The 15,000-nt window shown below is 41.0% G+C and overlaps 1 protein-coding gene across 1 annotated transcript in view; it reads right to left on the bottom strand.

The window, feature by feature from the left end:
* Nucleotides 1–15,000, bottom strand: part of LOC110067025 (ATP-binding cassette sub-family C member 4-like) — a 17,438-nt gene that overhangs the window by 2,325 nt on the left and 113 nt on the right. The window contains exons 2-6 of the mRNA XM_089277701.1: nucleotides 8,998–9,574; nucleotides 4,791–5,170; nucleotides 2,317–3,938; nucleotides 728–1,298; nucleotides 303–439 (exon numbers count right to left, since the gene is read on the bottom strand). Coding sequence (XP_089133827.1) covers nucleotides 303–439; nucleotides 728–1,298; nucleotides 2,317–3,938; nucleotides 4,791–5,170; nucleotides 8,998–9,522 — 3,235 coding nt within the window. The 5' untranslated portion in view covers nucleotides 9,523–9,574. The remainder of the gene's footprint in view (nucleotides 1–302; nucleotides 440–727; nucleotides 1,299–2,316; nucleotides 3,939–4,790; nucleotides 5,171–8,997; nucleotides 9,575–15,000) is intronic.

The raw sequence follows: 15,000 nt of genomic DNA on the forward strand, positions 1-15,000 counted from the left end.
TCAACCTGCGGCTCGTGCTCTCACAGGATTTCTCGTTCTCTGAACTACTCTGTTTTGAGGGAGAATAGTTCCACCCCTTTCTTGTTAAATCGTTCCTCACCGCAATGCCCTCAACGTACATATAAGATGGATTTAAGCGACGATTAGACGGCCAGCAGGTAGGCATACCAAAGATACTAGTTGCTTAATCGTGATTCACGCTTACGCCACCGTGATATCTAACAAAAAAAGGTCTCATAGAATTGTCGCCCAAATTGCCGAAAAGTAAGACTGAAATTAGAATACGCTAGGTGTATACTTACCAGAATTTTCCCCGATGAAAATAGCAGTCACTGCCACTGTGATAACAAACACACTACAAAGAAGATCGATGCGAATAGCCAACCATCGATTGCACGACACCACCATAAAGAAAGCTTGAGTGTTCTCGTCCTGGTACCTAACAAGACAGATTGATTGAAAAGCACATATTAACTGCCACTATGAAACTGAAATAACCAAGATGGCTCCCGAGAGGTAGTGGTGTTCCTTATGCCATATAATGATCTATTATCGACCAAGCTTATGCGGTTAAGATTGCTGGATATTGGCCAGTTTTTGTGTGCCCAGCTATCTTGACATCACGCTTGGCCAATTACCTACACGTATTGCCCTTACAGTCATTTGAGTGCTAAGTGTGGGTAGCTGAGAGTTTTTTCAACCTCTAAAGTATCCTATCTGCGCTAACCTTTGAAACCTCTCAAGAAATGTTCTGCTCATGTTTGAAACATGCACTATTTCAAGTCCATTCGCTGTTTCCGTGATGTGCGAGTACACAGGACTGCATTTGATGGCTTCAATCCTCTTCAGCTCTCTGGAGGACTTAAGATAGTAACGAGCATAAAAAGCCACTGTCGCAAGAATTGGAAGAAGGGCCAAGAAAAGCCAGTAGTTGGTTGCAGCGGGAACCAACATGGCGCAGAACGAGGTAAGGCAGGTTGTAAGTGCTCGCAGAAATAGCGGCGGCAACTCGTCGTCCATACAGCCTACATCTTTGGAAAAGCGATTCAAGATGCGGCCAGCCGGGTTACTGTCGTAAAATAAAACTGGGGCTTTGATTGTTGATATGGTCATTTTGTTGTGAAGGTTTTCAGCTGCCTTCAGAAGGATGTAGTAAAAGAAGAAACACGACGCTGCCATGACAACAATAGACACCACCACGAGAGAGGTGTAAATGCCTTGAGTGACTGGAGCTTTCTGTTGATCTGGTGGCATCTTTGCCATTCTGGACAGCCACCAGTTTGGACCTACGAGGAAAACTAAAAAACGAAAAAATCATACTGTAAGTAGCTTATTCAGCTAATCGGAATCTTACTGACATCTGACACTTTTCCCATTTGAATTTACCTCTAATAGTTTTACCGAAAGAGAGCAAATGTTGATTTTATGACCATAGAAAATTGAGATTAGAAAACTGTAGCTAGACTGAAGAAGTAAACAAAGATAAGTATACTCAAGAATACATTTTTTGGTAACGTTTCAGAAAATGCACAATTTTTCATATAAATTTTCATGGATGAATATTGCTCAAACTTTTAATAAACTAAATGTTAATGTTAACGTTACCCTGACTACCGAGGCCAATTGTTGCTGTAATCTTAGTTTACATATTTAAATTTTTATAGTCTAGTTTTTAAATTTTATAGTCTAGTTTTTTCAATTTTAAATTTTATAGTCTAGTTCTTGTACTTTTATTTAATAGATAACATATTTAAATTTTACATTTTAATTTCAGCATACACGTTCACATTTAAACGAGCCCCAGGCTCACTGGTGAAATGTGTCTAACTAAAGTACTTACTTACTTACTTACTTACTACTTACAAAAGTTCATTTTATGGTGAAAAACACTGTGTTTTTAACCAGGAGCCGTTCTGAAGCAACGACAACTAGGAAATGACATTTCTTTTTCAGTTACTTGATCTACCAGCCTGTTTGGGTTTCACGCCAACTCCACTGAAAATACAGGGTCGTTGTCATACGATTATGCTAAGATTAGATCCATGTTGTACTTCGCAGTTGTATATTGTATTTTGTATGCTGACAGTTTATGTATTAATAAAGACGTACTAAAACTAAAAAAAAGCATCTCGCTTTGTTCGTCCATTTTTTCATTACTTTCAATGCAAATCATATTTTGCTTGAATGCGATGCGACTTGCCGAGCTGGGCTGTAAACTTAGCTGGAGAGAAATAACATTCGATTGAAATTTCAGCGACAGATCGATGGTATGGAATGAGAACGGTGCTGCTAGCGGATATTGTATAGATTTGTTACCTTGCGCCACGATCAGGACAAATGCCAGGAGGATTATTAAAGGAACTGGAAGTCCTGCTTTAAAGTAATCCCAGTAAAGTCGCCAAGTAACAGTGCCGGTCGTCTTAACTTCCTCATCTTCCTTCAAATCAAGAACTGGTCGATGATCAGTCTCAGGCGCTTCACACTCGCTTACACGAGACCGAGAACGAGTATTCCGCAGAGCACTTGCACCCTTCATAAATCCAACGCCTACTTCGGAAGTAACATCTTCCTCCAACAGTTTATGCAGTTCAATATCATGTCCTATTTCGTGCGACTCTGAGGTAGCTGCTCGAGGTTTCTGCATGGGGGTAACTCTCTTATTGAATTCGTCAAGACTAACACTTCTTGTGCCCACCGGGTCATCTTCCAAGCGCTGAGAAACGTCTAGCATACCGGAAAACACTCCTTGGTCTGCAAGTTCACTGTATCCCCCCTGATGCGCGATGGTCCCATTTTTCATCACAGCAATGTGATCCAAATCTTTCAAATATTGCAACTGGTGGGTAACCAACAAGCGAATGTGACCAGATAAATACTTCAGTATACAACTCTTGAAAAGGTTTCTTCCCACCTTAGTATCGACTGCACTCAGTGGATCATCGAGGAGGTAAATATCAGCATCTGAATACACTGCACGAGCTAGACCCACACGGGCTTTCTGACCTCCACTGAGAATGGCTCCACGCTGCCCGATTTCTGTTAGGTCGCCATTGGAGAAGACCGCTAAGTCCTTCGTCAAACCACAGATATCTACAATTTGCTGGAACTTCTCTTCGTTAAATGGCAAGCCGAATAATATATTCTCCTTTACCGTCCCCGAAAATACCCAGGGTACTTGCGGAACATAGGACACTTTACCATAATAAGATATAGTTCCTTCACACACAGGTATTTCTCCAAGAACAGCTGTCAGTAAAGAAGATTTTCCACTCCCTACAGGACCAGTTATCGCTAAAATTTCACCTTTACATACATTCAAAGTTACGTTTCTTAATGTAAAGGTATCCGCGAGAGAATCTTGATTCCAAGAACACGACGCTTCAGAAATTGATACAAACGGTTCTTTCGTGCTTGTTTCATGACTGGTTATCAATCCGGTAATCACGTCAGAAGACATGTTGTTGGCCATGAAAACCGAGCTACCGTCGGCAAATGTGTCAGTAGTTAGGTTTGCAGAATCACCTCGTTCACTTGAATCACTCAAACAGACGGTCATTTCTACCTCCGTAGAACCTTTTCCCAGTGACACAAGATTATCGTCAACATTTAACGGCTCCTTTAAAGACAAATGTTTTGTTCGATGTTGCTTGCCGTTTTCAACCTCCGGTGCTTTATCCTTAAGAAAGAACTGTATTCTATCGAGTGCCACTTTAGCATCAGCCACATTGTATACGGACATGCTCAAACTGTTACAAAATGCAAACTTGATAGTGTCTAAGCCTAAAAGAAGCGTGAATATTGTGAAGGATGACAAGTGAGTCCCTGTCAAAGCCAGTGCAGCAACTGAAATCAGAACGGCGATAGGGAGCGTAGTGTAGAACAGAACAAGAAGCAGGGAAAAGATAAGACCTTTGAAACGAATTATCGCCATCTCCTTCCTGCAACAAGAGCAAATGAAATAAGTATGGACATAAATACCGTACGGTAGACCCAGGGTTTTAATCCCATTTATCCTTGAGAATGGGGGTGAGAGGGGTTTAAAGTGCCCGCAGCCATTTCAACCTTAACTAGTAAACATTTGTGACTTTTCATGAAGAGTGTTAAAGAACATTTTAGTGTAATTATTGGATCGGTTTTATCCCACAATCTTGACACCTCTTGTACCTTTGACTTTTCCCAAATATGCTTTGGACAATTTGGTAGTTTGGTAGTTGTTCTAACTTATTTAAAGAACTTAAAGTCTCATTCGCGTCCCCAGAGTCCACGATCCTTCTGGCCTGCGGCAGGGATCGAGAGCTCTGGCCGGACCCGATTTTCTGAGCATGCGCAGAGTATTCGTTTCGTATTCTCAGCCAATCAGATTTGTCATATTTGACGGGAAGTCCGTGAATCGCGGACTTCCGGTGTTGGACCAGCCCAGAGCTCTCGATCCCTGCCGCAGGCCAGAAGGATCGTGGGCTCTGGGGACGAGAATGTAAAAATCTAAATTTGAATCCACTAAGGTAGATGGAAGATGGCAGACATTCTGACATATGTGAAGTTACGACTGTCTCGTGATTGTCTCTAAGTTAACTTCGGATGCTTTACAGAGTGTAACGTTTCACTTGGTGAGTAGTTTGATCACTATTGAGTGAACACCTTTGCAGATACATTCAGATACATCCCCCTTCCCACGCTCACGAACGGAAAAATGAAAGAAACGAAGAGTCCAAGCTAAATAGAGTTTACTATGCTAAAGTGAGAAGCTACGACTGTGTTGAAGAGCAGAATCACTAATTTCTCCCTGGTACCTGCGAAGATCGCGAACAGCGTCTCTGAAGTTCCACTCCCAAGCATACATCTTCACCGCTCGTATTCCAGAAATGATTTCATTCATCACCACGAGTCGTTCATCCGTGAAGGCAGCTGCTTTGTCTCTGAACTTAGCAGCTTTTCTTGCCATTAACATTTGAAAGGCGACAAGAATGAAAAATATGGCTGCACCAGCCAGGGCTTCCCGACCAATCAGGTACCACAGGATTACCAAACTAATCGTCAGTTCCAGCGGTGCGGCTAACACCATACCCAGTTGGTTCAAGGAGCGCTCTACTTTCTGTGCGTCATTTGACACAAGGTTGATAGTGTTTCCAGACAATGTAGCTTCCAGACTATGCCGCTTTAGCGAAAGAACCTGTATGTAGAAAATAAAGTACACCTAAATCTATCTATTACAGTCACGCAAGGAACAGCATGAGGTAGCGGTAAGGAGGTAGAGATGGGGATAGGAGCTCATCGCAAGTTTCCGTAGTATAAAACCACTGGGAGTATAGTTACTCCCTAATATGTGCAGCAAATGCTAGTCCCACACGGGTTACAACCTCCACTCATTAGCTCCTAACCCTTCCTCTTATATCCCAATATATAGTCCTGCTATTACGTACTAACAATTCGGAATCACCCAATCATACTCTAGAGTGAAGTAAGCAACGCACTTTGGGAGAAGAGTGTGACCCCCAAAACATCACAGGGACCTTACGAATCCGAATCTGTTTAGGTAATAACCTCTCATAATAAGCCTCCCTTGCTCACAATGTCGTTATCTCTAGTTACTTTTCTTGGCTAAAATTATAGAGCTACATTGGGCACTCATTTGACTGAGAATCAAATAACGTGAAATAAATAAAAAGTAGCTTCCATTTGGTGCGAGAATAAATGGAGGATATTACATGGTGGCTAGAAGATATGAGTTTTATGTTCTCGTGGCAACAACAATATCTCACAAGCACTCGTGAGATATTGTTCTTGCCACGAGAGCATAAAATTCATATCTTCGAGCTAACGTGTAATGTTCTTTGTATTATATAAACATACTGATGACGGCGTTTGTGACGATTTTCCGAAGCTTTCCGACACACTTTCCGAAGATTTCCGAAAATTGCCCAAAACTTGTCCGAAGGTCAGACAAACGTTGCCAAACATTTTTCGAAAATTTCTGAAGATTGTCGAATAGCTTCGAGGAAGAACGGAAGATGTTTCGTTCATACATCAACGAATTTAAATACAATTTAAGAGACAAACTTGATATCATTGAAATCATATCTTCTAATGAGGATTATATACTTATTGAGTGAGTTAGGTTGGGCCCAACGGGAAAATATTTGGCTCTCGGTCAGGACGTACGGACCGAGCGCAGCTTGAAACGGCCTAAAAAAGACGCAATTACACAACATCAGACGGCCGCGCGCGGAACAACTACAATTAAGATTCTACAATAAAAACGTGCCATTTATTTCTTCGCGTCGAACAAGAAACTCACAATTAATCGAAAAACACGACTTATTTTCTCATTTTTTTTTTTATGTAAGTCCCCAATTACAATTCACGCTAACGGGATTGGCTAACCTGTTTAAAAAACCAACAGAAAGTTGACATAAAGTTGTCAAAAATATGTCAAAACCATCAAAAACTTAGCGAGTGACAAAAGCGTGCTTCACGCTTCACTGAAATTGTTCACAAATCTCCTTCGTCTGAAGACTCAAGAAAATGTCGGTGTTGTTTCAAGCGATTTGTCGACCTCTTGGATTCTCTTTTCTTCAACAACTCAATATTAATGACACCGATGCTGGCTCCCGCAAACAGTGTCTGGGTTTGCTGACTTTGCTGGCTTTGCTGTGTAGTGTAAATTACACTATTAAACACAAGCAAGTTTTATTATCTGGATGAACTGTACAGTAATGAACTTGTGTTCGTACTCAGTTTTGTCTCTTCAAACAACACTGATGTAGAAACTGCAGAGCAATTTATCCTACTGTACATAAGGTATGTTTGTGATTTCTCTTCTCCCAACTCTGGAAACTCGAAGAAAAAATTTGTCGTACTTTGTTTTCTTCGCGACTTGCCGGTTTTCTTGCTTTTGACCCACGATAAAATCTTTGATGCTTTCCACTGAAAGAAGTTTCGCCTCAAGACTGTTTGCTTATTCTGAAGGTTAATTGTCAGACACTGTCCGATAATTAACTGTTTGATTCATCCGGAAAAGTTGTTTGCTTGACCGCCTGTTTGCTTGTTGTTGGCTTCTGAGAAAGTTGTGAACTTCTTCAGTTGTGAGGACTGTTAACTTTCTTTCTGTGCTTTCGGAGTGAGTTGGGGACTGAAGTAGTTCTACATCGGACAGTTCGCCTGGATAGTAAACTTCGCTTTCAGAATGTTCACTTTCATCACTAATTTTGAAGAGAATAAAATTTTGGCCACTTAACGGTTGAACCTAAATAGGACGCGATTAAATCAGTAACATCAGACGGCCGTGCGCGGAAAAACTACAGAGAAGATTCTACAATAAAAGCTCAGTGTCATTTATTTCTTCGCGTCGAACAAGAAACTCACAATTCATCAAAAAACACGACTCATTTTCTCATATTTGTTTTTCAATGTGTGTCCACATCTACAATTCATGCTAAAATCCAACAGAAAGTTGACATAAAGCTGTCAAAAATATGTCGCTGCACTCGGTCCGTGCGTCCTGACCGAGAAACAAATATTTTCCCGTCCGGCCCGACCTTACTCAGTCAATAAGTACACATTACTTCATAACAAGTGCGTGCGTACGGTATTTACGCACCAGTTGTTGACGTATCAGAAAACAAACAAGTGAGCGTAGCGAACGAGTGAGTTTTCTGATACAAAAACGAGTGCGTAAATACCGTACAAAGCACTTTCAATGCTTTATTATTTTTTTTTTTTTATTGTATACTTACTGAGATTTTCACCCCCAACCAGATTTTCACCCTTCATTCGGCAGAACAAATGTCAAGTTATGTTTTTATTCCGTCTGAGTGCAAGCACTTTGTCGCTTCTTCAAGAACCTAGTGTAAACATTTTCGTCATCAGTCAACGCTTCAGCTACGTTTGATTTGTTTCCCTTGTCTTGCTTTTTTTAAGTCGTTTGCTCCAAGCTTCCAGACATTTCCTTGCTTGGTAAAACTCTTTCTCGTCGATAATGCTTACGGCATATTTGCCTTCTTTAAAACTTTCCCTGCCTTTTCCTTTTTTTTAGAGGAATTCGCTAAGAAAGCTAACCTTAACGTCTCATCGGGTTTTTGCTCGAGTCTTTTTGTTCCTCCGTTCCTGGAAGTACTTTTTAAGGGGTTTATCTAAAGCGATAAACCTGTTCGAACTTTTTAGAGGAATTCGCTAAGAAAGCTAACCTTAACGTCTCATCGGGTTTTTGCTCGAGTCTTTTTGTTCCTCCGTTCCCGGAAGTACTTTTTAAGGGGTTTATCTAAAGCGATAAACCTGTTCGAACTTTCCGCCATTGTCTGTGGTTTATAGCTAATTTGCGAGAAAACTGGAGTAAACTTGTGCAAACTTAACAAACTTCTGGGAACGCGTTGCGGACTGATTCATTTTGAGAGCTGATGTCTGATTGGATGAAGCGCTTTTCCTACGTGTGAGGAAGTCGTTTCGCAATTGTGATTGGATAAAGAAATTTCCGTATGAGTTTTTCATGCAGTCGACTCTATCCAAAAATCTCAGTAAGTATGAGATAAAATGGAAAATACGACACCCGAGTCCGGGATGTGGTTTCGTATGAATTTAACGAGTGGTGCTTTTTCCAGCAAAACACTCGTGTCTATATAATAAGCTCGGATATTTGTCCGCAGTAATTATCTGTTCCGAGGAGCGAACAGCTTTTCGAAAGCGAAGCTCGAGGAAACTGTGAGCTTCAAGGAGACCATGAGGATCAATCGCTCGGCCTTTAAAAACTGAAAAAAGCTTCTCTGGTCTTACGGATTGAGTCTCAGTTGGATAAGACTTTTTCGATGGGCAGTTAAAATTGCATGTCGTTAGCTGTGTGGTTAGTGGAGTGAGGATTCATTGCGATTTTGAGCACGGAATGAAACTCATTCTTTTGAGCTTTTGCATGGAACAAAATGATACGCCTGGGATATGTTAGGAATTATTACATTACATCCAAGTACCAAGTTGTACGCCAATTTTCAAAGTACTTTACAAATTTACCTTCTTGTAAACGAGTCCAATTAACGCCACCTTCAGCTTCAATGCCCACAATTCAGTAAGGTAGTCATAGTGATGCGTTGATATAACTTTCACTAAGGTTGCTGTTCCCAACAGTACCACACCGATTATGGCGAGCTTCATGTCCATATTTGGCTCATCATTCAACGTCTTCAACAGAAGCCAAAGAGACAAAGGCTGAAACGCAAAGCTCAAAGCCCAGAATGTTCTTAAGACGATAATCATAACAGCTGATTTCCAAGGGATCAATCTCAACATTGCTTTCCACAGCCGCGGTTTTTTGTCTCCTGATTGACTCTTTTTTAATTCGTCCAACCAACATTTCTCCGCTTTCCTTACCACCACCTCGGCTTCGTAGCCTTCAAGAAGAGGAAATAAATCCTCTTCGGTCAGCGGTCGATTACTGCCCAGTCTCAATAGGTCATTCATCCACCAAAAGAATATGATTGACAGCCAACTTGCTCCATCTCTTGGGTTTTTGCTCTCTGAACTGCGCGTGCTCAACATGATCCCTCCGAGAGAATGCCACTATTATTCCAATTTTTAGCCACAAGACGTCCTAAAAAGGGAGGAATACTTTAAACAACTTTGTCTCGTTTGTCAGCTTCTAGATTCGTATAAATACATTTCAATGCACTTCGGATTAAATTACGACCCTAAATACAACTTGGAGGGCATTTTAAGAATATTTTCTACAGGCGAGGCAGATTCAATAGGAAAGCTTCGGCAGATTCCAATGAGACGTTGGTGCCTAAAATTTACCACGGCCGTAATTAATGCGAATGCACGATATATCTACTCTCTTCATAAAGTGCTGATTTTCATATACCATTTAATAGATTAAGCCAAGAGGCTTAGATATGATAAGGGACCGTTCATTTTTTATGAGGGAGGGGGGGCCGGTGGGATTTGGGAAGCACCATTTAAAAATCGCATGACCCTCCCTCAGCTTACCAATTTTTTCACATGGCCCCCCCTTATAGCGGTCATTTTTTGGGATGACCCCCCCCCAAAAAAAAAAATTGAACAAACAATATTTAGATTTCAACTTTTTAAATATTTCTCTATTATCCCCCTACTTCACGTTATTGTGCTCACTATGAAGACAATATTTACAATCTCTATACGACAGAGAGCTGTTGTTTAAAAAACAAATCAAAAGAAAGAGAAGTCAATTTCGGATCTCCTAGTTATGGCTCGCCCTGAGCGTGTGGCACTTGGCCTCTCATTGGCATCTTCCTCATCTGAATTGATGAATGCAAGAATGACGTCACTTGAGTCATCTTCTCCCCCAGAGTCAATGGCATCACTGTCATACTCATCATTGTCACTTTCATCCGTTTCACTGCTGTCAGCACTTGCCCTGTTGTCATTTTGCGTCAATGTCCTGGCATTTCTCAGTGTTGGTTGGCCAGCTCTGAGAGGACTCTTCTGCTGCAAGCATGAATGTCTTACAATTGCCTTTACTTTCTCACTCTTGCTGCTTTTCAAATGCTGCTTCAGCCCGTGGTGGTTTGAGTACTTGTTTAGTTCTGGAACACGTAGCTTTTTAAGCTTGGTTAGACCTTCGCACAACTCAGTCCAAGGATAATCCTCCTCCCTACTTAACTTTGCCTTTTCTTCTGCTCTCTTTTTCCTTTTAAATTCCAGCACTTCAAGATGCTGAAGATAATCCACCACAAACTTCGATTTGAGAATAAACTTATCTGCAAATAGAGCAACGCTCTCTGGGTCAGATAAAACCAGCCTGCCACTTCCATGCTCTTTCTTCTTTATATTGTTAATCCAATCGGGGAAAGAGCGCATTACTACATGAGCATCATGAAAGAGGCTCATTCCAAAATGCGCAATAATGGCGAAAGCGACGAGTCGTTTAAGAAAAGGTTTACAGCTGAACGATCCAGGCAGTTTGACATCTTACAAGCAAAAGAAGCAATTCTTCTAGGTGCGGATGGCTGTTCAGAAAGGGCGAGTGAGTTTTCCATGCAAGGGTACCAGTTGAAGCCCAGTGATGGAAGAAAACTGAACTTCTCCATCAAAGAGCACAGAGCAATGGTGGAAAAGTTGAATGTCATATTGAAAGATGTAAAGGAACACGATTCCACACTCTTTCAGTCCAATGGGCTTGCTTTAAAGCAGGGCGAAGAATTTGCCCACAGTTTTAATGTAAAACAGATCAAATGTACAGAAGCTAAGTTGACGAAGGTCACGCAGGACATGGAAGCACTAGAAAATAAGAAGAGCAATTATAACAGCATATTCAAAGGCATACTCAAACAGCACATCAACAAAAGGAGAAAGAAAAAAGAAAACCGCAGAAAGTCAAATGAAAGAAAGAGGAAGCGGACTGAAAACAACGTCCAACGAGTTTATGGAATCTGTGTTGGAAACCCGCTAGGAAATGATCTTCCACAATGCCTTGTGTACCCTCCTAGAACGGCCGTCCCGGAAGAGTGTCTTAAAGTTGAGGATGTTGCCACGTCGATATTTAGAAGAGATGGGCCATACATCGCCCAGCTCTTGGAAGGGAATTATTTCACCAATGCTGCAAGAAGCAGAATCACCACCAACCTTGAGCGGGAAGTCAGAGATTATGTTTACACCTTCATGTACCCTGAAGAGTACACTCTGACGGAAAGCATTGCTGCTTCTTGCAGCATTGGTAAAAGAGACTCCCATAGCAGCACAAGCAGCGACGAAGAACTCGACGACAGCGGAGATGAAGATGAGTGCCGGTGAAAGTTGCATTCGAAAATAACAGTGTTAAATACTTCTTTTCAGTAGCTACAAATGCTTTTTGTCGCCAAACGTTTTTTTAAAGCAGAAGGAAAGTTTGTAATAAATTTGTATCCTGCCTTCTATGTTTATTCTATAGCAATTTTTTTGATATTCAAACATTATGCCATTTTAAAGTTTTACTAAAATATTTCACGTGACCCCCCTTTTTCCCTTATTTTTTTGGGATGCCCCCCCCTCGAAAGCCATTTTTTTTCGCATGGCCCCCCCCCAAATCCCACCAGCCCCCCCTACCTTATAAAAAATGAACGGTCCCTAAATGATTGATTTATAAACAACCTCCCCAAGATTTAGGCCTGTTCGACTTTTTATGACGGTTTGATTTTTTTTTTTTTATAATATAAGAAGATTGATATGGAGAAAGTTGTTGGAGAGCAAGACCTGGTCAGACCTTGCTCTCCAGGCACATTTTCCATAGAAATCCTCTAAATTTTCTGAAAATTCAAACTAATGTTTAAGATAGCTCTTTAACGCCAGGGTCCTCAAAATGGCAGTTTGGCTATTTTCGATTTGTTTTTTACCACAATACAAACGTCAAACAAAATGTTTCTTTCAGAGCGCGAGCTGAAAAAGGCATTGCGTGACACATTGACGCGAGCAGCGTTATCTGGACTTCTATCGACAACGGCAAATTAGCCAATAAGATTGCGAGATTAGTAGCAATTGTGGTAAAAATGCTCTTTCCATTTCCGGTGTTTTTTAAGTAATCGCGCATAATGTATGTTTTGTTTTCAGCTAAACAATTGGTCACGTGACCCCAACTGCAAAGGGCCTATCAGGGCTAATAAAAACAGATGTTATCCTGTCATATTTTTTTGGCTCAATACCCTAAGGGCCGATTTACACGGTACGACTTTGTCGTATAAGGCAAGTTTAGGACAGGCCTGCAACATGACTAAGGACCATTTACACGCGCACGACATTTTCATTTACAAAATTAAATATGCAAAAGGTTGCAACGGGATTTTCGGAGCGAAAGCTCTAACACACGGTAAACAGATATTTTAGCTGTCCTGCACTTTGAAAAAACTTTCTAACAAGATACTTTTCGCTTTAATCCGTTCAGTACTTTTCGAGAAACGTCGTACCGTGTAAATCGGCCCTGAGAGGTACCAAAACCGCTTTTTTAACCCCTAAAAGGTACGACGAGCACTATCGTCCTTTATATATCGCCCCCCGGACACCAATATCGCGGCCGTAAAGTATGAGAAACATCTGTCAATTACAGTATTAGTTTTGCTGCAGTATTTTAAAAAATCAAAACGTTTTTGCTCTAGAGTTGCCACGCATTGAAATTGATACTTTATCTTGGCTTCGTAGCTGGCAGGATGCAAGAGCGACTAATTTAATATAACCTAAAGATTGTTCAGTTTGCAAAGCTTTAACTGAAATTTCGACAGCCTTCTCAAGCTGCCATTTTAATGTCACGCAACGCGAAAAACCTTGGAAATTCAAACGTGCCCTATTAAAACACGAAGAAACCTGTAGAGCTACAACTTTGTAACTTTCTGAGAGTGTTATATATGATGAAACTAAAACCCGAGAAGGATAGGTAATTTTTTTTTTTCTTATTACGTGACATCGGTACATAATTGGACGTTTCTATTGCAAGTAAGTTCCTGTGTGTCTACGTGAAGCTGTGTGGAGTTCAATTTGTTTATCACATGGCGGATAGGGACCCAAGAAGAGGTAGCGAGCACCTTGAACAATAATTCTGCCGGAAAACGTTGGATCAGGCGTCCATTGAGCTCGTCACGTAATCTTCCTCTCCCATTCGTGGGGTGCGTGACGAACCCAAAGAGAGTCTGCGTTGGAGGTTAGTATTAAATCAAGTTAAATTCTACGTTGCGTCGCGGTTTTGTCTTTGTTTTTCTTCGTGTACAGAGTCACCGGAGCGCGGCAATTACCTACGGGTGCTATGCCACACAACACGTCTAATAATTTGTGACGATTATGTAAACATTTACATTTTCAAGATGGCGGCCATTATCCAACCATGTGGAGAAATGGAACAATCTACAGTCTTGAGATCGATTCTGGACGTTACCATCAGTTACAGTGGGTGTGTTTAAAACACGAAATGGTGAAATGACAGAATGTCACTACAGTTAGCCCAAATAGCGCACCCGTTATCCTTGATTACTATCACCCAACTAGTGGACTAATGCAAATTCTGCATTCTAATTGGTTACGCTACTAGAGGACTATAGCGAAATTGGCGCAATCGCGCGTGACTCTTTCTTTCGTTTTATTTCCAAACAAATATTTCTTCAACTTGCATTTGCTTACTTTATTATTACCTTCTCTGTCCGACTAGTGGGGTGATACTAAAACAATTAAACCCTTCGTCCTCAAGGGGCACCGTTCAATAGCCCATTCGGCTTCGCCTCATGGGCTATTGATCTGTAGCCCTAGCGGGCTACGGGTCTAATTGTTAAATATCACCGACCCAGCAGTTGTTAGCTGTCAATAGTTGTAAGGCAGACTTAACCCTTACAGACACCCGTATTCCTCGGCCGTATCCCACAATGAATCTTACCCGTACTGTCATTCATCTTTTCGCCATTTCACGTTTTAAGCGTAATAAGCCTGATCACGCTCTATTCGTGGTGTAATTTCTCAAAGCGTAGCAAGAGATCAGGCATTATTTGCATAAACATGTGCTGATCCGACCGCGAATAGAAACTAAATTCACAGCTACTTACTTTACATCGCTTACAGGTCAGTTGTTACAATCGCTCCTTGCTCAATCACGTAACATTTATAATTGCGTGAAAAAATATGCGAAGAGTAAGAGCCAGCAATAATCATACTCGATTACATACAACTGAATTTCGAACTCATCGAGACAAGGAGTTATATTTCAAAAATCGCACAGCTAGCCACGTTCTCCGGTCGCATGCATGATATTGCAGTGCGAATTTAATTTGACTTTAAAGAGTAATGCAATAGCCCCGATGAGTAATAAGGTTAGAACGGTTAGCGAATATTACAGTGTATCTACTCATAGTTAGTAATCCCTGTACTTACTATGATCTACTGGGCGAAAAAGCGTGAATAAACATGTATCACTCAGTGTCGGTACTTTCATTTAAATATTTAACACCTAAGGGAGAGATTTTCGACGAGATTTTAACCCGTATCAGACTATCCATAGAGGATTGATGAAATATTGATAAGTAAGTTAAG

Source organism: Orbicella faveolata, unplaced genomic scaffold (assembly GCF_042242905.1).
Source record: "Orbicella faveolata isolate gen_17 unplaced genomic scaffold, um_ofav_v1 contig_46, whole genome shotgun sequence".
NCBI classification, from domain to species: Eukaryota; Metazoa; Cnidaria; class Anthozoa; order Scleractinia; family Merulinidae; genus Orbicella; species Orbicella faveolata.